The 25,157-nt window shown below is 41.6% G+C and overlaps 1 protein-coding gene and 1 long non-coding RNA gene across 2 annotated transcripts in view; one reads left to right on the forward strand and one right to left on the reverse strand.

The window, feature by feature from the left end:
• Positions 1–9,873, forward strand: part of LOC148115311 (uncharacterized) — a 31,017-nt gene extending 21,144 nt beyond the window's left edge. The window contains exon 2 of the long non-coding RNA XR_015732378.1: positions 7,064–9,873. This is a non-coding gene — a long non-coding RNA (uncharacterized LOC148115311). The remainder of the gene's footprint in view (positions 1–7,063) is intronic.
• Positions 84–22,250, reverse strand: SLC48A1 (solute carrier family 48 member 1). The gene is made up of 3 exons (XM_034419315.3): positions 20,766–22,250; positions 3,898–4,065; positions 84–2,749 (listed from the first exon to the last, which is right to left on the reverse strand). Exons 1-3 carry the CDS (start codon positions 20,902–20,904, stop codon positions 2,613–2,615), a joined length of 444 nt encoding a protein of 147 aa, XP_034275206.1. The 5' UTR covers positions 20,905–22,250; the 3' UTR covers positions 84–2,612.
• Positions 22,251–25,157: the final 2,907 nt, after the last annotated feature.

Here is a 25,157-nt window from a genome sequence, read left to right on the forward strand (position 1 = left end):
ATACTTTCAGCATCTGCCTTGTACTTAAGAGATTCACCTACGTGCTCTTGACTTTCCTTTGCAAATAGAAAGAGACTTTTAAATGTGGTTTTTTTTCCCATTTTATTTTATTAATAAGAAAAACGGCATGCGAACATCCTTCACCTGGGTGAGCCATTTTCCTGTCACATACCTATTGCACATGGAGAGAAGAAAGCAAAACACAAAACATAATCTATCATTTGAGGTCCAGCAATCATGAAACAGTGAGATTAAAATGAGTGGATGAAGGTTTGCATCACCATTGGGTCCTCTGCGTACATAAAAGGAAAGCATGGACACAAAGGCCCATCTTCTCCACTGCCTGGCAACAGGCTGGCTCCCTTTTTCTTCACCATAACCTCCCTAGTAAATGATCTTTTACTATATTAGTATCTTTGTTCTATGGAGGAAATTTTGAGCCAAATAGATCTGTTCCAATACTCTTAAATTGCCCATGAAGATTTGGTGTCCTTGAATTTATCAAATCCCTTTTGTGCCATTGGAAAAAAAAGCCCCGAGAAACCTGATCCCTGCAGTGCAGATCACTAAGCCAGATGAAAATACCATGTGGCGTGTTTGACAAACAGAATGGCATTTGAAGCCTGAGGAGTTTGTCAATAAACTTGAAACATCTCTATATCTGCCTTATAGCCCATTAATTAACCCAGAGGGAACCATGAGCCACTTGATTTGCATCCCAGTGCTTCCTGACATATTAGGAACAATTGGGTTTGCCACAGCTGCCTGATTAGAGATCATCCTACATAAAAGTCTATGCCAGTGTTTCTCATCCTTGGCAGCTTCAACATCTGTGAACTTCAAAAGTCTCAGAATTCCCCAGTCAACATGCTGACTGGAGAATTCTAGGAGTTGAAGTCTTCACATCTTCAAGCTGCCAAGGTTGAGAATTATTGCTCTGCACATTTAACGGGTAAAGATACAGAAGTTTAAAAGACAGGTCATCCTCTATAATTCTGCGTTCAAATTAAAGTTACTTCAAATTTCAATAATCTATCCTTTGGATGGAGGACAAGTGTTAGCCTCAAGGAAACGCCAAGGGCTTTTAGAGTAGGGCCGAAAGACAGAAACTTCAAGGAGGATTGCACATCCTGCTGTAAGCAAAAAGGGGAGAAAATAGGTGAAGGAGGAACAGTGCAACACATCCCCCATTCAAACACATCCACCGTACAACTACTGAAACATTTTAAGTGAGATTACAATGGCAAAAATGTGTCCAGGTGAGGCAGAGAAATTCCCAAGTCACCATTTCTTCTCACACGTTGCACCCACCCCACTTCTTCAACTCTATCTCACACAAGCTTGAGCTAACTCAGTGAAGCATTCGGTTAAAACAAAAATGTCTTTTTGTGAATTAGTTTATGCCGGATATGCCGCAAAAAGTGAGTCCGCTGAAGGGATGACCATCCCATTGGGCCAACAGTCCAACTTATTGAACCCTGAATTCCTATTCAACCAGAAGTAAAAATCAGAGAATAAGATAATTGTGGCAATTATCTATTTTTGTCCCAGTCTTCAAGAATTAGACAACGCCGTTGACTCCAAAGAATGAATTGGCTTCCCCATTCCTAAAACATTTCAGTTGCTCATTTTATAAAATATCAGTTTTAGACTAAAAAAAAAATATATATGCAAAAATATGCAAAGTGTTGTATAGATAATGGCATTATGGAGAAGGAACTCAGGCCTTCCAGATACTTTTGAAGCCCAGATCATGGTATTCACCACCATGAAGCTGTTGGCAGCTGTAACTAACAACATCTGGAAGTCTCCAGGTCCCTGCCTATGTTGACCAGATAGCTACAGGGGAAGGGGAAATGTTTGGATAGGAATGTTATTTTCCTTCTTAACCCACATGGTCACTCTTCAAAACTGTAGATGCCTTTGCAACAATATTTAGCGTTGCCTAACTCAAATTAAAGAAGCATCCATCGTAACCATTTAAGACTGGCAAGAGGAAGAAAAAAAAAAGAGGTGCAGAGTTTTGTTCACAACATACATTCCTTGTCCCTAAACTGTGATCACTAACACTAGCAGCACATACGCAAGCCTCCTCACCAAAGCACCAGGGAAGGGAGGAAAGCTTGCTTTAAAAAAGTTGTTTTAAAATGGATTCACACCTTGAGCTATAAAAATACATCTGTATGAAAGGAGTACAAATCAATCCTTGCTTTATAGGACCGGACCATAGACTTTGCCCCTGCCCCCGCCCCAAAAGGGGAAGTTACTTCTCATTAAAGGGAAAAAAAATAACCCCTATGAAAAATGCCATAGGTCATAGACATTAGAGACTTGGGACAAAAACTCTGCTAGACATCTTGAATCATCCATTCAAACAACAAAGTCTTCGTGAATGATGAGCGCACACGGACAAACAGAACTAGTCAAAAGGGCGAATGACTGGACAAAAGCAATTAGGAAGCAAAGAAAATGCAGAAGCAGGTCAGGCACCTGCTGTCTGTTTCTTTCAGCCGCCTTCTGGCCAACCCCTTGCCTCCAACTGTCAATCAGATGAACAACAGCCTTCCTTGACCCTCCAAGGTCTTTCTTTGATGGAACGGACATCCAGGATCTCAGAAGTCACTCAGAATGCTGATGTCTGCAAACTCCTTCTTGTACCGATGAGAGTATAAGCCGAGGAGAAAAGCCCATTTGATGGAAAGGATGCTCCAGATGCAGGACAGATAGTAGCTCTGTGGATCCGTAAAAGCTGGGAAGAACAAGCAAATTGTAGCATCTTACTAAGAGGAAAAAGCAGTGCAGCTCCAGTGTTGATTACCTTGTTAACCAGGTTCATTACTTCCAATATCCACCCAGAGTATTCAATCTTCCACTGTTGTTGAACAATGAGAACCATCACTCAACAACATCTAGAATTTTTACCTAGCCTGTACACATGTGAAAGTCCCCAGATTAGAGAAGGGTGGCTTAAAGTGATCCAATAAATTTACAAGGTTGTTTTTGGCAAATCTTACAGAGTTATAAGACAGTAAGGAGAGTAGTGGTTCATGTGGCTAGGATGTGAGGCTGACAATCAGCAGGCTTGCGTTCGAGACCTGGCTGCTGCCATGTGATGGGACAAGCTCTCATCACTCGCTCCAGCTTCTGTCAACCCAGCAGTTTGAAAGGGGGTGACCGTGAGTAGATAAATAGGTACCACTTTGATGGGCAACTTAACAGGGACCTGAAAGGACATTCTCTGGGCAACAATGATGTCACCAGCTAATCCTTTCTACCCAAAAGCACCTTGGGCTTCCAACATGAGAGCGATAAGACAGTAATAAGCAATAACCAATCTCCAAGCCATTTTGAGGATCTACCGATCTACCACCCCTGGACTCCCCTTTCAAGGGAGGCATATGGTATTCAAGCATTATTGTAGAACCAAGTAGAATTAAAGTAGGAGTGGTGGATCCAGCCTTGAACTTGAGAAAGTGGATCTACAAGTACACAATGGCTCGAGCAAGCAATTGAAAAGCTGTAGGATTGGGATTCCAGCTCATATACTGTATAAGCTTTTGCACCTACACCTATTTTAGCAAATGATCCTTCCATACTGAGGTACAGGTTTCTAACTCAGGAGTAGGGAGTCAGAGGCTTCTGAATTACAATTCTGATAATCTTTGAACATTGATCATATCAACTGGGATTTATGGAGTCCAATATTGTCCGGAGGGTCCCATTCTTTACAGACAGAATGTGGTGAATTTTTCTGATGGATTCTCTAAATGAGGATGAGGGGGAACAGGAGTAGATTTCATGGCTGTCACTAAACTGGTTCTCCCTCCTTTTTTTTTTTTTTGGCAGCATAGAACTGCTAGCGTTAGACTTCCAAAGAGAAGCAAATTATGGACTTACATTGCTTCTTCATGATGGCCAGGGCCAGGAATGTACAGAATCCCACCAGGGAGAGTATGCCAAAGAAAATGCCAACACCCATGAAGAACCTCAGGCCTTTCAACCAAGTCCTCCAATAGTCCTGCATATACATCACATGTGTGATTAGGGCCCAGAGTGCCAAGACACCTATATGAAACAAGAGAGAAGGAGAATCATTAAAAAGTGAGCATGTAAACTCCAAAGTGGATCAGCAGCTTTAACCAGCAAGTTTCTGCAGTTTCCTTCAGGTCAGGGTGGCTTCTGACCAGTGGTGGAATTCAATTTTTTTTACTACCGTTCTGTGGGTGTGGCTTGGTGGGCATGGTGTGTATGGCTTGGTGGGCGTGGCTTGGTGGGCGTGGGAGGGGAAGGATATTGCAAAATCCCCATTCCCTCCCTACTCCTGGGGGAAGGATATTGCAAAATCTCCATTCCCAGCCCACTCTGGGGCCAGCCAGAGGTGGTATTTGCTGGTTCTCCGAACTGCTCAAAATTTCCACTACCGGTTCTCCAGAACCTGTCGGAACCTGCTGAATAGCACCCCTGCTTCTGACCCTTAAGCGGCATCCCAAAAAAGGGACAAGAGAAACACTGTGTTTGTTTGATTGATTTCAATTCAGAATAATTTAATACAATTCCATGGGTTACAACCTGAGAACCCCAACACGGGTTACAACCTGAGAATCTTCAAAATTGCCTACTTCATAGAAAACCTGCCCACCTAAGATGTGTTGGGAGAACGTGAAAGTCCCTGCCCCACAATGGCAGTATCTTTTCCAGAATCTTTCCAAGTATTGAGTAAATGTAAAGTGTATGTGTGTGTGTGTGTATGTGAGAGAGAGAGAGGAGATGTAGTTCATGTTTTATTATTGTTATGACATTTTTGAATATGTGGGTGTATTGATATTTTTGTTGCAGATAAACTCTATTGTGAGTTTAGTTTTTGTAAGTCACTTCAATTTAGGTGTGTGTTTTTTTAAATCAAAGTGATCATAAAATCATAATAAACAAACCAATAAATAAGTCCCAGTGCATTTAAAGAATGTTACAATTCTGTCACATCCCAAACTGTATGTGGGTGATGGTTTTTGGAAGTGCCCTGGGAACATCATCCAAAGCTTTTTAGGGTCATCTGCTCTCTCTTGCACCTTTGCTCCAGGTTTTCAGCATCTTCAAATGTTTTGCCATGTGCCACTTCAAAATGAAAACAAGTCCTTCTTTAAGGAAACAATCTCCCATCCAATATACTCTTCCCTTACAAAAAAAGTCAGCACAGCAGGAAGAAAAGTAGGCTAGATAACTTTTTAGCACTATAATCAGGCCCATTTTCTATGTTCTGGGGACTTTTGGGTCTATGGGGGAGCAGCCCTGTATATAGTAGGGGCCAAAATTGCGAGAATCTTTTGGGAAAAATGTTTTTTTGAGGTTTGATGCTAAAAACACTTTTTTTGGGGGGGAGTTTCAAGATAATGAAACTCCAGTTCGCTCCCACAGAGAGGGCCTCCTCAGGGTGCCGTCGGCCAGACAATGTCGGCTGGCGACCCCCAGGAGGAGAGCCTTCTCTGTGGTGGCACCTACCCTTTGGAACAATCTACCCCCAGAGATACGAGTGATCTCCGACCTCCGGACTTTTAGTCGGGCCCTAAAAACTTATTTTTTTCAGTTAGCCGGTCTGTCCTGATTTTATGGTTGGTTTTAAAATTTGATACGGATTTTTAAATTGATAAGTTTTAAACTACGGGCCAAATTTATTTAATTATTTTAAATCTATTTTTAACTTTATGTATAAATGTTTTTTATCTTGGCTGTTCACCGCCCTGAGTCCGAAAGGAGAAGGGCGGTATAGAAGTTTGAATCAATCAATCAATCAGTCAGTCAGTCAGTCAGTCAGTAAGTAAATAGCCTGGGAATAGCCCAGACCTTAACCCAATTGAAAATCTATGGAGCCGACTAAAGAAACTTGTTAGTCAGAAGCGACCCAGCGATAAAACCTAGTTAATAGAAGCAATCATTCAATCTTGGTTTCACATTATAACAGCTGCAGAACTAAAAGACTTGGTTCATTCCATGGGAAGACGTTGTAAGGCCATAATTCATGCTAAAGGTTACCCAACTAAGTATTAACTACATGGTGATAATTTTTGTATATCTCATTTTTTCTATGTGTTTCACTTTTCTTCTTTATACTGTAACTGCTGTGCTAATAGCAAATCCTTCATAAAAGTTATTGCATTACATTCTTGATTAAATTATCTTTCCATTGATATTTAATTGTATGGTACTACTCCCCCCTCCCCCAAAAAAGTGGTGTAATTAGCTGGTTTTAGAAGATCCACTTTTCCCAAAAGGTTTCTACAATTTTGGCCACTACTGTGATTTAGCAAAACTCAGACATCAGAGCTGTGCAGTGCTTCATTTTCAATACCAAATAAGTGCCAAAGAGTGTATGTATGCTGGGGGTGGGAGTGAGGCTCTGCGGCTCTTTAAAGCACCTGTGTCTTTTTCCAGGATTATGGGACAGCTGCCTTGGTTGCCAACTTCAGCAACTGACTCAAACTGGAGAAGATTTAGCATCTTTCGAATATGCTAAGTCCCACCCCCTTCCATTCAAACTAGTTATTGGCCATTCCTGCTGAGTAAAAAGAGCAGAGATCGATATATCTGGAAATGTCTGTGCTGGGAGGCCAGAACATCCTCTTAACCACAGTATAGCTGTTGTTTAACTTTGGGTAAATATAGTTTCAGAGTTCAGTGACCCAAACAAACCAGACTTGCCTTCTGGTGGTAAAAAAAAGTTTGCTATAAACAACAGGCAGCGGCTGAAATAAGCAGCAGGGGAGAGTTAGAGAGTATATACAACACTTTTTTGGGGGGGTCCTCAAGAGGGTCTCCACAGATGGCAACAATGTTGGTTAACTTTATGGTGATGAACAAACTAAGCAGGACCAGATCTGGTTAGCATTTGGATGGGAGAATTAATAGAGAATTCCAAAGATAGAACTCAGAAGTTGGGGTGGGGGGACTCTGGAAAAACGCAATGGCGAGATACTTCCATTTTATTCTGCTGCCAAGAAAACTGCTTGAATGTATAAAGTCATCACAAACTGACCTTGACTTATCTTTCTTTTTTTTTTTAATCTGGAAGAACAAAAAGTCCAAGAAAGAATGCCTATGCTTTAGAGATGGAGAGCTGCAAATCAGAATGCAGAAGCCACATGCAAACGGAGGATACTTTGCAAAATGAGATGCACCGAGACCTCCAAAGCAAGGGGAAGCCGGTATGCTCGTAAGAAGAGCAGGGCTGGATCACACCGGAAGCCAGATGCCAAGAGAATGCCGCTTAGACAGGCATGCGGTGGCACTCATGCATTTATGGTGAGCCACGGTGGCGCAGTGGTTAGAGTGCAGTACTGCAGGCTACTTCTGCTGCCTGCAATTTGGCAGTTCAAATCTCACCAGGCTCAAGGTTGACTCAGTCTTCCATCCTTCCGAGGTGGGTAAAATGAGGACCCAGATTGTTGGGGGCAATAGGTTGACTCTGTAAACTGTTTAGAGAGGGCTGTAAAGCATTGTGAAGCGGCATATAAGTCTACGTGCTATTGCTATTACTATGCACCCCAAGGACTGATACCACAGGCACTGGGAACCACTGAGAGCCTGGCTGGCAGCATCTTTAAGAGGAAAAGCAAACTCTAAGGTCTGGAAAAACCATGTTTGGGAAGTGGTGTAGAGTTTTCTGCCTAAGCAGGGGGTTAGACTCCGACATCCCTTCCAACTGTGTTATTCTAAGGAATCACCAGGGTTCTTTTGTACATATGAAGCTAACTCCTGAACGTGTGGAGGTGGTAGGGGAAAAGTTGCCTCTATCTGTCACCAGAGATGAGCTCAACTGGGGGTGGGGGGGTGGGGGGGCTTTTTTTTTTACTTTTACCACCCCTTTAAGAAATCAGCAGCAGCTGTTATAGGTCTGCCCTAGTGGGAATGCATCAAGATCTCTGAAAGAGCACAGAAATAAAACTAACAAGCAGAGAGCTTAGTGTTACACCCACATAGTGCAAGTCTATTTGCAAATCTTTAAGCGAGTGTTTATGTACATATATCTATCTATAGTGAACATATGTAAACATTTCACTCCAGATATGCAGATGAGCCGAGGGAGAACCTGCAAGAAGGACTGATAGGTTGCGTCCTGGAGGTTCTGCAACACAACCCACAGCTCCATTAGCAGCAATTGTTGGCAAATGCATTAGGGGCCACCTTCTTTTAATTTTAGTATATATTTAAAACTCACAATCAAGAGAAAAAGAACTGGAAAAAGAAAAGAAAAAGAAGATTGGCAAGTCATATCAAACTGAACCAAAAAGAGAAAGTAATATTAGATTATTACAGGTAGTCCTCAATTTACAACAGTTCATTTAGTGACTGTTTGAAGTTACAACGTCACTGAAAAAAAGTGACCAATGACGTTTTTCATATATACGACCATTGCAACATCCCCATATTCACATGATCAACATTTGGATGCTTGGCAACTGGTTCATATTTATGACGGTTGCAGTGTCCTGAGCTCATGCAATCTCCTTTTGCGGCCTTCTGACAAGCAAAGTCAATGGTGAAGCTGGGTTTGCTTAGCAACCGTGTTACTAACTTAACTGCAGTGATTCATTTAACAACTCTGGCAAGAAAGGTCGTAAAATGGGGCAAAAATCCCTTAACAACTGTCTCACCTAGCAACAGAAATTTTGGGCTCACCTGTGGATGTAAATAGAGGACTACCTGTACAGCATATTAAAGCACTACATCTCATTTGAAGATTTCAAAATCTTTAAATCAAATCAATGGTCAATAATTAACAGAAATGGCCAGGATAGAGAATATGAATCATAAGCAAGAGTTAATAATGAACACAATTGCTACAAAAAAAATCCGAAAGATATCTTTTTTTTCAACCCGTGAATTATAGAAAAAATATGGAGGGTTTTAAATGTAACTACTATCTTAAGTAGGAAAAAGTTGACTATTGGGTACCAATAGGAGCTTCCTCCTCATTAAAAAAACAACAACCCACAGTTTATTGTTAACGCAGCTTGTATGTTTCTTATTGATACGGGAGAAAAGGTGTATTCTCTCTGATGGAGGGGAATCCCAGTGAACTCCCATAATATGCATGACTCTTGGAAATCCCCGTTCTTTTCAGCTTTCTATTTTTCCTAACTAAAAGCTCTTCAGATATCGCTGACAATTCTGAGAATTTGCCAGAAAGGCATTAAGAGTTGTTAACCTAATTTTGCGAAGCTTCTTCTCTGGTAACATTGTACTGCTAACTAGGGCATACAAAACCTTTGCAGATCAATTCTCAAATACAGCTTGTCTGCCTGGAATCCACACTGTATATTGGACATTAATACAATTGAGCGGGTCCAGAGGTATTTCATGAGAAGAGTACTCCACTCCTCTGCTCACAATAGAATCCCTTATGCCACTAGGCTCGAAATTTTGGGCCTGGACAACCTGGAACTACTCCGCCTACGGTCTGACCTAAGCATAGTACACAAAATTGTGTACTACTTCTTACCTGTCAACAACTACTTCAGCTTCAACCTCAATAACACCCGGGCAAACAATAAATACAAATTCAAGGTAAACCGCTCCAAACTCAATTGCAGAAAATACAACTTCAGCAACAGAGTGGTCAACATCTGGAATGCTCTACCTGACTCCGTTGTTACATCCTCAAACCCACACAGCTTCAACCTTAAACTGTCTACTATGGACCTCACCCCATTCCTAAGAGGTCCGTAAAGGGGGTGTGCATAAGCGCACCAGCGTGCCTACTGCCCCTGTCCTATTGTCCCCATTTATGTGTACTCATTTCCTATGTTCATGTCCATGTTTATACTTATACCTGTTATCTTGTACATGTTTGACAAATAATAATTAAAAAAATCATAGGCCATATCCATATGTCTGAAGAGCACAGGTTGGGAGAAGAAAGCCCACCAGCAAAACTGGAACAGAAGGACTCACAGGTTGACTGCAAGAATGAGACTAATGGTTATAGCTAATTCTAGAAAGTAGGGGAGCTAGTCTAGAAAATTCTTTAAGATGAATATGCACTAAAAAACCAACATACAATGTAACGGGCTTCTGTGAGTTTCTTTAGGAGGAAACAGTAAACCACAACGTGTTTTTCAAAGTTCACCCAAGGAGGAAACTTCCTCTTTTTTTAGAAGTTGACATAAAGACAAACAAACTTCTGGTCGACATAAGCAATTAAATATGCCAAGTCACATTTTCATTCCTTCCCTGTTTTTCTGAGCATGAAAGTGTCAGATTCAGTTTTTTTCCTCACGTGTTCAAAAATTGAGTCAGTTTTTAAGGAAGCCAAACTGCCTTGTGATGAGGGACTCCAGAGACTCCTGACATTGCACTGAAAAACGCCTCTGTGACTCAGCAAAATACTTCTTTTGGAAAGGAATGACTTGGCAAAAATGTTCAACAAATCAAGAACTTCCCAAAACCCCAGTAACAATTTCTACATTTGCACCTCTGGTCAAGTAAGCATAAAACCTTGTTTTTGTTTGTTTTTTAAAATGTAGTCGGTGCAATCTACAATATAGCTACCTCCAAGTATATTTTATTTTATAGTATATTTATTACTAGGAAAATACTTTATTGAATTATTAATTAGCATTAAAATTTGATAATCTATTACCACATAGCTCCTTTGAGCTGCTTAGTTCAGAAAAAAAAAGTAAAAAAGACAAAAAAAGAAAGCTTTCTAGAGGCACATCAAGTTGCAATCAGGATAATTTTTAGTATGAAGAGCTATCAATTAAATATGTATGCATCCTCTTGGAATAGTTACATGAAAACAGTTAATGAGATGTTATAAAGAGACTTAGTTTCTTAGCTAATGTTGCATTTTATTCATGCACTTATAATTTATTAAGGAACACGATGGCTCAGTGGCTAAGACGCTGAGCTTGTCAATCAAAAAGTTGGCAGTTCAATGGTTCGAATCCCTAGTGCTGCGTAACGGGATGAGCTCCCGTTACTTGTCCCAGCTTCTGCCAACCTAGCAGTTCGAAAGCAGTAGCAGAAAAAAGTAGAAAGTAGAAAAAATAGGGTCCACCTTTGGTGGGAAGGTAACAGCGTTCCATGCGCCTTTGGCGTTTAGTCATGCCGGCCACATGACCACGGAGACGTCTTCAGACAGCACTGGCTCTCTGGCTTTGAAACAGAGATGAGCACCGCCCCCTAGAGTCAGGAACGACTAGCACATATGTGCAAGGGGAACCTTTACCTTTATAAATTATTATTTATCAGTTCTAGAAACCAAAACAAACTAAAATGCAGCTAGACCTCAACTTACAACCATTCATTTGGTGACCAAAGTTACAAGGGCATTGGAAAAATTGACTTATGACTATTTTACGAGTGCTGCAGAATCCCCATGATCATGTGATCAAAATTTGAATACATGGCCATTTTGTTTATATTTATGACAGTTGCAGTGTCCTGGGGTCAAGTGATCACCTTTTGTGACCCACTGACCAGCAAAGTCAATGAGGAAGCCGGATTCATCTAACAGCTGTGTTATTAATTTACTGTAAGGATTCACTCAACAACTGTGGCAAAAAAGGCTGTAAAATGGAGCAAACCCCACTTAACAACTGTCTTCTTTAGTAATGGAAATTTGGGGCTCAATTGTGGTTGAAAGTTGAGGATACCTGTATAAGAGCAAAGATTTTGACTTTCACCAAAAGTCAAGTATCTCATGGGGTCAGTTAAAGTATCCCATTTGCTTAACCCAGGTGCTCGTCAAAACTAAGTAATATGAATATAGATAGTCCTCAGCTTAAACCACATTTGGACCAGAATTTTTTGTTGCTAATCAAGGCACTGTTAAGTGCCTTAAGTGAATTGCAACCAATTTTACAACTGTTTTGTCATTGTTGTTAAGAGAATCACTGCAATTGTTAAGTGAATCTGGCTTCCACCAATGGCTCTGCTTGTCAGAAGCTGTAGGAACTTCAGCACCTAGGAAAATGAAATATTCTAGGAAATATTAAAAAGGCAGAATATTATATTTTCCCTAAAGGAGAAACATGTTTTTAAAAGACATAAACTCAGAGCCTCAGCTCCCTGCCCCCCACCCCCACCCCAACAGCAGATATTTTGGTGACAATCTATCTAAAGACAGGGTCAGTTTATCTACAAAACAAAAGACATGGCTCTCAGGACATGATAGGATTAGCCCTCACTCAAGATCCAAACCAGAACAAAGCCATTAAGCCATAATAGGAATTGCCCAAAGCCCCTTCATTACATCATCACCCAGCAAGATCCACCCAAACCTGGGACTCAAGACAACCTACAAAGTTACCCCTGCATGGCACCATGGGAGTCTGACAACCAATCAGAATACATTTCTTACACAGGAACAGGAAGCTCCAAGGCAGGGCCCAAGAGAGGGTATAAATCTATATCTCTCTCACCCATGTGCTCATTTTGACCAAGACCTCAAACCATATGGTCCTGTCCACCATTAAACCATCTTTCCAAACAGCCTCCATATTTCCAGTGTCTTTCTCCCAACTTGGAACTTAACCCAGATGGACATTTCTTCCAACAATACCTACCCAGAAAATTTGATCCTGCAAGATTGGCACACTCCTTTTAGGATCCCAAAAACAGGTCTTTTCAGTATTAGCACCTGCCCTCTGGAAAGGGATGCCCCCCAGGTGTTAGCCCTTCCAGGAAGACCAGAGTAGATACCAAAGATATGAATACTAACTTTGTGGGAACTCAAGGTAGAATTCCCTTTAATTTTCCCCCTACAACAACAGTGCAAAGTACGCTGGGCTGAGACAGAGGGCCCAAAGTCACAAAATGAGTGTCTATGGCTGAGGGACAACCGAAACTTGGGTTCCCCTACTGCTGATCCAATACTTTAACCACAATTCCACACTACAACATCCCAAATTTCCAGACAAACTGGTCCAGGCATATCTGGAGAGCATGTGGCTGACGAATGCCGAGTGTCACCCCTGTATGAGAGTCTAGGCAAAAGCAGAGGACAATCATGATCTGGGCCTGGAATTCCTTCTCTCCAAGCTGCAGAAGATCCATGGCTCTGAAGGATCATCTCCCCTAAGCATAAAAGCCCTTGTAAAAAGGCCAAATATTCAGGCATGACCTCTTTGGTAGACATCCAATGCAAGCAAACTCTTGGCTTGTTCATGCCAGACTGCTCCAGAAAAACAATTGGGTTGATCTGTTTCCCCTCCCCCTCCCATGGGTGTGGGAGAAGTGACATCAGCAATTGTCCAGCAGGACGTTTAAGGGAGGTACCGTTTGCAGCTTGTTGTTGTCTTCCCCAGCCCTGAATGCAGTCATTCTTTTGGCCCAACACAACCCTCTTGCTAAAGTCCTAGCTTGTATTCCAGATGTGAGGCAACATCTGACTGATGAAAATCACTCAAGGTGACTTGTTCAAAAGAGCAGCATATCCAGGAAACAACATGCACTCAATTCCACAATTTCCAAAAAATTCATTTGGTGGAATCCCAGATATGTTCCTACACTAATAAGTATTAAATTTGCCCATAATTAGAGCAAAAGAACATCACAAAGGCTCAGAGAACCCCCAGTGTCCATCCATACACACTGACGTATTGGACCAGTGTGCAACCACTACTGTTCATCCACACCTCTTATGATTCTTTGCAGTAAGGATCTTCAGGGTGGGGGAAAAATGGTACCTCCTTTCCGGAAGAAGTCAAGTCAGGTTAACAAGTACAGCCCTAACAAAGCTGACAATCAGCTTTCTCAGGAAAGGTTAGCTAAGCCATCTGCAAACTCTTCTTCTCAAGAAAGCCTTTCTTCACACAGAGCACATCCTGAACACAGCTCGATCAGCTGGTCTGAAATACCAGGCCAACTTTCCAAATACGTATTTTAAAAAGCTGCTTTGCAAATCACATCCTCATACATTAATATGAATCTTGTGAGTCTCTTTTTAACAGTTTTCCTGACATCCGGGAAGGAAGCAGATTTTTAACTGATAATGTTTGTGGCCTGCAACAGTCTGGAAACCAATATTCCATTGGAGTTGGGATATTCAATTTAAATAAACAATAAACAAATATTCCATATTCTCGGGAGGGGAGAAGTTAATGCTTGAACCTGATGCCTTCCTTAGTTTGCAGCATTGTTTAATTTAAAAATAAAAAATGCAGATAGGGAATATAATATAAGATACTGTAACAATGTGAGAGAAATGGCTTCCCCCACCACCACCCCTTTTAACAGGTTTCTTTCTGTCAGCCAAGTAATTCAGTCTATTGGGTAAAACAGCCTTATGTCTTGCCCAATTAACTGATTTTAAAAAGCGTTGGAGGAATGGGGACTGGAACCCTGCAGAATTGAGACATCATCTATATCTCAGCCTTTTGGGGAATTAATTTTCCTCATTAGGAGGAAATCTGATTTATGAGGAAAATGTTCCAAGTTTGTATTATATTTCTGAACAAATCTGGATATTTGCATTTGATAAAACACAGTAATACTACTTCATGCTCCAGGACTGCCCTCACCTATACCCCTTAAAAGCACTGTGCATGACTAAAACATCTCCTAAATACTGATTTTTATCAGTTATAATAATCCTACAATTTTACACACACCTATTTCAAGGGACTTTGGATGCGACCAAAAAAAAAAAAAAAATTCTAACCTGACCCACAAGTTTGGAGAACAAACTTCCACCCTCATCCTACATCCAAGCTACAGATATTCGCCACTATCACCAAAAAAAAAAAAAAAATCTAAATTCAGACTGTTTTATCAAACAACTTGTCAGTTATTTAGAAAATCAATCTAGTCAAACTCATGATTTGAAAAAAAAAATAAGATTTTATTGAATCACATTGCTCAACTGCTCAGCTAATTTAATTAACTACGGTTCAATTAAATAAATATTTTTAAAAGTAAGAAAAACTGTTCGGACTCGTTTGGAGGAAATATCTTGACCCTCAGCTTGAAGTGTGTGTGTGTATGTTTATTATCCCTGCTGCAACAATGCAAAATGAAATTCGTGGCACTTAGATATCATTTGGGTTAAATACATGCAACTAGATAGAAAAAAATAAACACACACATATAGACAAAAAATATTACAGCTCAGTGAAAGAAAATACATTTTGCATACGGTATGTAAATATGCCAGGTTTAAATTAATACAATTTTGTTTAACGAGTCTTGGACACTTAAGATGGCAAAGATTTTTTTGCTAAACATTTGCAAAGACATTGGTTGCAGAAAATGTGTTATTGGATCCTAAGGACTAATAGCTTCAAAAAAATAAAGAAAAAAATCAAATTATTGTCTGTCTCCCCAGGTTTAGCTTTTAAAGAATTCCCCACAGCAACTCAGGATATATGCAGATGTAACTATCAAATTAGAAAGCCCAACACAAACCATCTTCTTACGGCTCCAATCCTGAATCTCTCTTACCCCAGCATAAAGCCTCAACGAATCACCTTTTGGGAATCCTTGTGTTCCACCTGTCTTGGAAGCATGGTTTTAGTAAATCAGACATACTTAAGTCAATCAACTCACTAGGAATCTCCCTGTGCTTGCCTTTTCATATAGAAAAAAATCTTAGCAATGTCCTTAAAGAACATAATACACCTGTCATTCTCTCTTCCCCATTATTTCTTCAAGCTTTTCTCAGGCTATGTTACAACACTATTGAGTAAAGCTGCAATGCGATTACCAAATATTCACATGACTCCTCTGAAGTACAGGTAGTCATCACCTAGTGATCATTTGAAGTTGCCACAGACATCTGCAGAGCTATTTACACCCTAATTCTGGAGTTCCAATGGCCACATACACACCCCAAAGTCACATTATTGCATTTGGGATGCTTGGCAACTGGCTAGCATTTATAGCTGTTTGCAGCACACCCGAATCACATGACCATGTTTTTCTGCATTTTTTTTTTTTTTTTTTTTGCTGGATACAAATTCAATACATAAAATATGTGAAGAGTCAGATCAGTGGTCTGATTCAAGATAAAGGAGTGAATGAATTTACATTGCAAGTGTGTTTCTTCAAATCACCTAAGCCAGGGCTGTCAAACTTGCGGTCCATAGGCTGGATGCGTCACATGCTGGCCACGCCCATGCCCGGTTTAGCGAAGGGGAAGCAAGTCCCGATACGTCATGTGATGCTGCGTGATGATGCGAGTTTGACACCCCAGACCTAAGCCATCAATGGGGGGGGGGGGGAGGTGATTGTAGGAGGAGAGATGTATTACTCTATGGTTGCAAAAAAAAAAAAAAAAAAAAAAACAACCTTAAAAAAGAAACTGGTAATCTCTATTCAGACCAACATTTTATAAAGGTATATGCTTTTGTGAAATCTTACATCAGTCTAGCCACCCTATGCTCTGATGAAGTGAGCTGTACCTCATGAAAACCTAATAAAATTTGTTAGTTGGAAAAGTGGCTACCCATTTCCTTCTGATCTCGGGGAGATAATTCCATCAGCACAATTTCCTTAACGAGGCCTCTCAATTGACTCTATAACTTTCCCAAAAAGGCTAGGAACAAGGACAAAGAAGCATTGTACACTCTTGGTGAATCTTTAGCTTTCTTCTTATATAAAACCCAGTCATTCTCATTTGACAGATTAAAGCCACACACACACCATCTATAGATAAAATCATCAAGGAGCTCAGATCTTCCATTAATCTCAGGTGATATCAATTTGGAACTACGATCTAAGGCCAAACTCTTAATTATTACTTCTGATTTGAATCAATTCTCCATCACCTTCAGCATCGGTGTCACCAAAACCATGTTTAAGAATTCCTCAGGAATGACTTTGGACACCTTGCCTGTTGGACTAACACAGGGGTGTCAAACTCAAGGCCTGGGGGCCGAATCCGGCCCGTGAGGTGCTTAGATTTGGCCCGTGGGGCTGCCCTGGGAACAGCGAAGGTTTCGCTGGCAGAGGGTTGCAGGAAGTTATCGCACGTGGCCCTCCCGAGCTCCATTTTCGCTGGCAGAGGGTTGCAGGAGGCCATTGCAGCCGAAAACGGAGCTCGGAAGCCTGTTTTCTCTGGCAGAGCACTCGGGCCACCACAAGTGCCCCCGACACGAGTGACATCGAGCTGGCCATGCCCACCTTGACCATGCTCACTCCATCTCCCCAAGGTCAAACACAACCCTGATGCAGCCCTCAAAGAAATTGAGTTTGACAACCCTGGACTAACAGTTGTCCAGACAATTATTTTCTTTTTTCCCCCCTTGTCCCTTTGGATCAATCTTAACTCCTGTCTGTACAAATCCTTGTGGTTTTCTTTGCAAGATTTCCAGAAGTGGTTGAGAGAGGGTAACTGGCTCAAGGTCATCCAGTTGGCTTTGTGGTGAAGGTGAGACTGGAATATATGGTCTCCTGGTTTCTAGCTTGGTGCCTTAATAATTCTTGGCAGACAATTCCTACCCAAGTAACAAAAGAAAGTAAAACAGATGTCCACCGTGCATGGTCCTGCCCTGATGCAAATTGCCACTTGCTGATGAAAGTAAGGCTGACAGAAGAAATACAGACCCATTTGCATCCTAACACAAGCAGACTTAAAATGGATAAGATGGGAAGAGCTCACTTATTATTTCTGGGTGGAAAATATATGCAACTGACAAAACAGGACGCCCACGGCTTTGGTTTTGTTGTGGCTTAATGCTCAACAGGTCTGTTGGCTTAAATTTTCTACACTCCCACTGCAAGCTTAGAAATGACAGCAATAGAGAAAGCACTTTGGCAAGGCACGATATCTATCAGACAAACTGTAGTCGGGTAGCACCCACAAGAGTTTATTGCTTGGAAGGCCATACTCAGCCAATTGTGCGCTAGGGAGAACCAGATCAATTTCAACATCAAGATCAGCGTTTCCCATGTTACTGGTGGCAATGGAATCCAAACTACTTGGAGGGCATCAGGTGAAGGCTGCAATGCCCAGTGTCTTTAAAGTTAATAGGACTGAGTCAAATAACACTTTGCACGGCACTCCAAGAGTTTCCTAAACCTTTTTCTTTGTGGCTTTGGTGTTGCACACAATGGCAGTTTGCTAAGAATGCCTACTGCCTTTTTCCTACATAATGAAGGTTATTGTTGAAAAGCCTACTGCATTTGACCAGAATTAGGAGGAAACCAGAAAGCACATGAAGGCCTTTTCCGTGGCATAGACATTCCAGTTATGATACAGATTCCCTAGAGAGGCTCATGAGGACGAAAGCACTGGTTTTTGAGCACCAGGCAAAGACTCTTTCATTCACCAATCCGTTGAAGGAAGTTGCGTGTTTAGAAGCTCATTTAGAAGCTGCATGTTTTAACTGTGTGGCTTTGTCTTAGCTGTTTGCTTGGTTTCTACCGTACACTGCTCTTCTAAATATACGCAGAGAATTTCTGCTGCATGTAAAGCAAGTGGCATAAATAAATGCACTGCAAGAAATAATGTAAATAAAGTCCTTAGCAGACCAGGCTACTAATTACATAATACAAATGCAGAGTCACATTTAAATTGGTAAATCCATCTTCTTCACGGAAGTCTGGCTCCTAGGTGCTGTGATACATTGATGGCACATTAAAATGCTGACTCCAGGGTTACTAGCGGGCCTCCACTGGAACCTCAGACATCTCTTTTAGGGCCTACAGGCCCCTTGCCTCACCTTTTACCTCTTTTTTTAAAAAATATGCTAAGTTAGTGAGACTGCACTGAGGTGCTCTTGGCCGTCCAGGAAAAGCAAAGCAGGATAAGACCTGGTTAGTTGGTAAATGAGAAAGAATCAAGAAATATTCGGGTTCAGACATGGGTGAGAAGTCCCCAGAATGCATCCATGAAGTCAATGACAAACTACTTACGCAGAATTACACAGATGGGTTTCTGGAATTACCAGAAGTTGACCTTAACTCAGGGGAGACTTTAACTAAGAGAAATTGAAAACTTACAAAAACTGGTTTCTTGAATCACCCTTTAATTCCAGGAATGCCTCGGGACCTCTAAGCTTTCTTAGAAAATAAAAATGAAGCATGCGAGCTTTTTGCTTGCTGTCAAAAGGTGCCAACCAGCCTAAAAGGTTGGAGAACATTGGTGTCATGAACTGCAAGAAGGTATCCTCAGTTACATCCACCCAGCCCATCAGAATCAGAAAATTACGGGACCCATCTATAAAAAAGCATTATCTGGCAGGAACCAGGAAGAGAGCCTTTTCTGCTGTGGTGCCTGCCCACCCTACAGAACATCATCCCTCCAAAATTTAGCTTGGGCCCGACCCTCCTGCCTTTAAGAATGGCCTTGAAGATATGGCTGTGCCACCATGACTAGGAGTCTGGGTATGGTGAGGAGCTCTTACAAATGGCTGTGTTGAGCTGATGTAGGATAAATTCTGCTCTGATCATGATTCTCTGTTTTTTAATTGATTATGGATTGGTTGTACATACTTGTTTTTGATTGGATTGTTTTTACCTGTTGTGAACTGCTCAGAGTCCCTTAGATGAAGTGGGTGGCCATATAAATTGAAAAAATAAAATGTTAGGATCAGAGGTTAATTAAAGTTTTAAAGACCCATTCAAATTCTTAGTCACCCATATGATTTGCGGGTCACTATTTCTCTGGCCATCCTACTTCACAGGACTGTTGTAAACATCTGACGAACTGAAAAGATCAGATGACATCTGAAACTCCTTGAAGAGACAAGATACCAATGTAACAAATGAAAACACAAGATGGACATGGCTTAGCATGATGGTCCTGAGTGGTGCATCATTAACCACTACACAAATAAAATTATGAGAAAAAAATTGTGATCAACACAGTGTGGATACAAATCACAACCACCCAACCAAAATGCATCAAAAGCTGAAAACAAAACAATCAACTGACTTTTCAGACACATTTCTTTTTAATGTCTCTGTATTTTCAATGAGTTTCATTTTGGAGCAGGCCTAAAGCAACAGGCAGGAAAATAAAATAAAATAACTGTTGAGACAGATGGTAAATCAAGGCTACTATCTGTCATACAGAAAACTCAGCCTCAGCCACAGAAGCTCGCAGGATGACTTTGGGCCTCTCATTCTTTCTCAGCCCAATTTATCTCACAATGTTGTTGTGAAGGGAAATAGACAAGGGGGCATCATATTGCATCCTGATTGGAAAATGGGATATACATCTAATAAATAACAACTAAATAACCCTTTTTTTTGTTTTTGTTTTTCTTGCCTTTGAGGCAGTTTCTGATTTCTGATCACTGCTTGGACAAGTCCCTGGTTATTTATTAAGCTTTGCAGACTAGAAACTTTGATTGTACGATTGGCTGTTTGAATTAGGTGCCATCACTTCTATGTTTTTCTTGGCAGGGCCGCCTTGGGCACCTGACAGTATACAGAAAAGCGAGATGCAGAGCAAGCCACTTGGGGGCAGGGAAATGAGAAAAATAAAGATGACACCTACAAACCCTGTTCGCCTTTAAAGCCCTACCGAACTCGGTACAACTTACTTTGGAGTAGGTAAAACCCACCCCGCCGCCCTTCTAAAACAGCCTTTTTCTCCCTCCCCCCCCCCCCCGCAAACAAACCCATCGTGTGTACCGGAGTTAGGAAACGAGACACGCGGGTTGGCAGGGTTGAAACGGTACGGGGTGCGGGGGGAGCGCGGCTATGCTTCCCTCCTGGGCTTGGAGGGAGCCAGGGACGGACTCAACAGCAGAGGAGAGCGCGGAGGCCAAGTCAACCAGATCCGTAGGTGCGTTTCCCGCTGCCGATCAGGAGAGGCTCACCCGAGAGTCCGCCGGCGGAGGCGGTGTAAGGCTGCCGCAGTCTCGGCGCCAGGTTCCAGGCGAGGAAGGCCGACAGCCCCGAGATCATCCCGACCACCGAATACGCCAGGCGAATTGCGATCTTCCGCGTCACCGCCATCGCCGAAGAATCAGCCGGCCGCCGCGGCAGGAGAGATTAAAAGGCAGCGGATCCACACCCGGCAGCCTCCGAGCTTCGTCCTGTCTCCGCCGCCGCGGCTTTGCAGCGACTCCTTGCGAGCAGGGGGACTCAACACTCACTCGGGCCGGGCTTACATTTGCACCCTTTTTAACGCAAAAGAACACGGCCCATGTTATAAATATGCATGAGATTAGGAAATCGTTTATTCCGTTCTTCAATCCCGCCCGTTTTCGAGGGAGCGGTTGAAATTTCCCCTCCTCGCCTTCCTTGTGTTGTAGGGGACTCTTGAGAAGCAAGTAATAATTCAGGTTACCCGTTGCACTGAACCTGCGCGGGGTTGTATTTGGTTGGTTGGTTGGTTGGTTTCATTAACTACGATACAACGCTTTGAAACTTTTAATTTAATTGCTTAGGTTAGGTCAGTCAGTGTGTTTTTCAATCTTGGCAACTTTAAGACCCGGGGACTCAATTCCCAGAATTCCCCAACCAACATGCTGGCTTGAGAATTCTGAGAGTTGAGGTCTACACATCTTAAAGTTGTCAAGATGGAGAAACGCTCGCTTAGGTGATATCATACACATAACTTCATGCACAGTTTCTCTCAATGTCTATATAGTGTCCCAGCATATCTAGATGAATCAATGAAAGGTCTAAAAATGATAAAACCTAAGCCTGTGATGGCGAACCTATGGCACGCGTGCCACAGGTGGCACGTGGAGCCATATTGGTGGGCATGCGAGCTCAGCTCTGGCGCACATGCACGCACTGGCCAGCTGATTTTCAGACCTTCTGGGTCCACTGGAAGTCAGCAAACAGGCCATTTCCAGCCTCCGGAGGGCCCCCGTTTTCGCCCTCCCCAGTCTCCTAGAAAGGTTCTGGAGTCTGGGGAGGGCACAAAACGGGCCTACCGGGCCCACTGTGCCATCGAGTTCCAAAAGCGGGGGAAGCTCAGGGGGATCGCACACACATGCGTGGGGGTGGGGTGCATAGAATTATGGGTGTGGGCATGCACTTGTGTGACTCCCCCGTGCTCCCCCCCACTTTTGGCACATGATGGCAAAAAGGTTAGCCATCACTGACCTAACCCATACATTACAGCAAAATATTCTTTAGTCTGGAATAACTCATGGAGTGAGATAAATTCAGAATAATGTTGCTTTTAATAGTAAATCTAAAAAAAAAACCTTTAAAAAGAGATTAGGTAATATCAGTGGTGCAATCCAAATTTTTTTACTACTGGTTCTGTGGGCATGGCTTGGTGGGTGTGGTGTGGCTTGGTGGGCATGGCAGGGGAAGGATACTGCAAAATCTCCATTCCCACCCCACTCTGGGGCCAGCCAGAGGTGGTATTTGCTGATTCTCTGAACTGCTCAAAATGTCCGCTACCGGTTCTCCAGAACCTGTCAAAACCTGCTGGATTTCACCTCTGGGTAATATTCTATTTTGGAATATTCTATTTTGAATCTATTTTAGTATCTACAGGCAAAGAGAATCAATATACAATTTTAATCATATTAAAACGTGATGTGTTGATTATTGACTATCTGTACTATTATAAAGTGACACACTTTACTAAAACTAAGAGGAAAAACATGAATGAGGCTGTTCTCTCCTTACCAACTAATAGAAGTTCCAATCTGCAAGTCATCTAAGAACCTCCAAACCTGTTTACCTTTTCAATTGAATATTTAGTGGTATCGAGAAACTCTATGTCCATAGGCTCCTGCATTTCAGCAAATATCGGGGATCTTTTCCTTCTCAGTGGCCCTGTGTGGCTCTGTTTCTTTTGGCGTCTCACACCTGTATATGGCAGGAGAGAATGAAATTCCTGCACAAAAGATATGCTCTGAAATTCTTGTGAGAAAGAGCAGCATGAGACAAAAAGAAACACCTTTACAAAATTATTAAGCTGGCATGAAACATGTCTAGCTCCAATGATGTACAGCGCTCATACGCAAAGACTCAAATTTCACCGCTTGCTGCATTGTACTTGATCTCCTATAGCAAAATGCCTTTGGCTAACTTTACTGGAATTCCATGTGTATTAGCGCTGTGTTGGTGGTGCCAGTGAATGATGCCCAGTCAGTGTCTTGGATCTACTTGCTAGTCCACTTGTGACAATGTGTGAATTGAAATACTCCTGCCCACACCTCCCAGTGGTGGAAACCATCATAGTTACAACATATGAAAGAAAGAGCTGACAGAATTTCATTAGCACTACTTCCTCATAAGGTAGAAGCTGATGATCTGGAAATGATTGTTTTCCTGTTACTGACAGCAAGGAAGGTGATGGATTTTGAGAGCCGAGCCATCTCCCTTTTTAGCACAGTGAGATTAAGCTTCTATCACTACATTGATTTATTTATTATTTAGTGTATGATAAGAACATTAAGAAAGAAGGCCAATATGGTATAATGGTTAAAGGAGTGGCAAGACCAAGGTTCTAGTCCCTTCTTAGCTGGCTGAATGACTTTGAGCCAGTCACTCTCTCTCAGCCCTGATTTGGATGTCCAAAAAACATCTATTTACCAAACTTTACAGGACTAGCATATCAATTACATTCTATAAACTTCAATTAACAGATCCTCATCCTGCAGTAGATTTATTCAAGGTGAGGACAATGATGTTGATGATATTAAGAGAAGAACTATTTACTAAGAAGGAAATTGGTTTTCTTCTGGAACAAAAAATACTCTTCTATATAAGGTACAACCACTATGTTTTCTTCGTTCTATCATGAATAATGATATAATATTTAAAAATACATTTTAAAATCCCTATAGTTCTGAAAAGATTTTTCTACATACAAAACTGTTTATGCCACCACAACAACAATTAGCACTAGCACTAGCACTTAGACTTATATACCCGCTTCACAGTGCTTTATAGTCCTCTATAAGCGGATTACAGAGTTAGAATATTGCCCCCAACAATCTGGGTCCTCATTTTACCGACCTCGGAAAGATGGAAGGCTGAATCAACCTTGAGCCGGTGAGAATCGAACTGCTGAACTGCTAGTAGCCAGCAGTCAGCAGAAGTGAGACCCAGACTTACATGAGACTTCTCAGGAAATAACAACTGAATGAAAAACTGCTGGTGACCTTCTACCGCTGCACCATAGAGAGTATTTTACCTTACTGCACCTGTGTATGGTTTGCCAATTGCATAGTGGTAGATAGGACAGCACTCCAGAGGGTTAGGCTCATTGCCCAGAGGATCACTGGTTGCCCTCTCCCTGCTTTGGAAGAGCTTTATAGCTCCTGTTGCCTTAAGAAAGTTCAAAACATTCTTAAAGATCCATCTCATCCTGGGCACCCTTTTTTGGAACTATTACCATATGGCAGACGGCACAGGATAATAAAAATAAGGACAAATAGGCTGAAAAACAGCTTCTATCCCAGGGCAGTAACTATAGTATTTTGAATTCTACTGTATAGTGCAATACTAATGCAATATCGGGTTTTCAGTTCAATTGTATAGAATGTGAAGGATGTGTGTTTGTGTTTTATATACACTAAAGATGGCATTTAATTTCGTTGTACGAGGTGCAATGACAATAAAGTAAACTTAAGTAGCCTGCAATACTGCACTCTAACAACTGCGCCACCACGGCTCTTGATGGGAAGAGCTTATTTGAATCCCATAAGCATAGAAATTGCTTTGAAGGAGTGGCATTGTACTTGCTTACTAATGTGTTGCTTTCACTCAGTCGGATCTTCTGAATTAGGCTCTAACTCAAATCATATTCTGACTAATATGCACGCTGAATGCATGACCCAGTTTTGGCTGTCTGAGATGCTGATGCTGACAATCACCTGCCTTGGACTGGTTACTCTGAAGGTGGTTCATAGACAATGTGATACATGGCAGCATGAATTGCATCGTTTGAACATTAATTGCATCGTTAATGCAATCAAAGACACTTCGATACCTACCATGGGCGAATGGTTGGAGAAGTTGATGGAGTTGGTTGAAATGGCAAAACTGACTACTCTGATTAAAGAAAAGAACATAAGTACTTTTGTTTCCACATGGAAACCGCTTCTGAATTCCGTGCTTGATGTGGAAAAGAATGTAACTTTGACTTTGGGTTTTATAGATTAGATCGATAGATCTTTATAGAAATGACTTGCTCATATTATTATGGAAAAACAAAAAGCTGTGATTTGATGTTAATGCCTTATTCTACTACAACAGAGAGAGTTGTAAATCAATGCTTCTTTTTCTTTTCT

Source organism: Pantherophis guttatus, chromosome 2 (assembly GCF_059756535.1).
Source record: "Pantherophis guttatus breed Tessera chromosome 2, ASM5975653v1, whole genome shotgun sequence".
NCBI lineage: Eukaryota > Metazoa > Chordata > Lepidosauria > Squamata > Colubridae > Pantherophis > Pantherophis guttatus.

Excerpts from the sequence above, each read along its gene's own strand:
- SLC48A1 (XM_034419315.3), bottom strand. The coding sequence starts at position 20,904 with ATGGCGGTGACGCGGAAGATCGCAATTCGCCTGGCGTATTCGGTGGTC. Across the intron at positions 4,066-20,765 it reads CTCCGCCGGCGGACTCTCGG|GTGTCTTGGCACTCTGGGCC; the intron begins GTGAGCCTCTCC and ends TGTTTCATATAG. Across the intron at positions 2,750-3,897 it reads GGCCATCATGAAGAAGCAAT|CTTTTACGGATCCACAGAGC; the intron begins GTAAGTCCATAA and ends TGTTCTTCCCAG.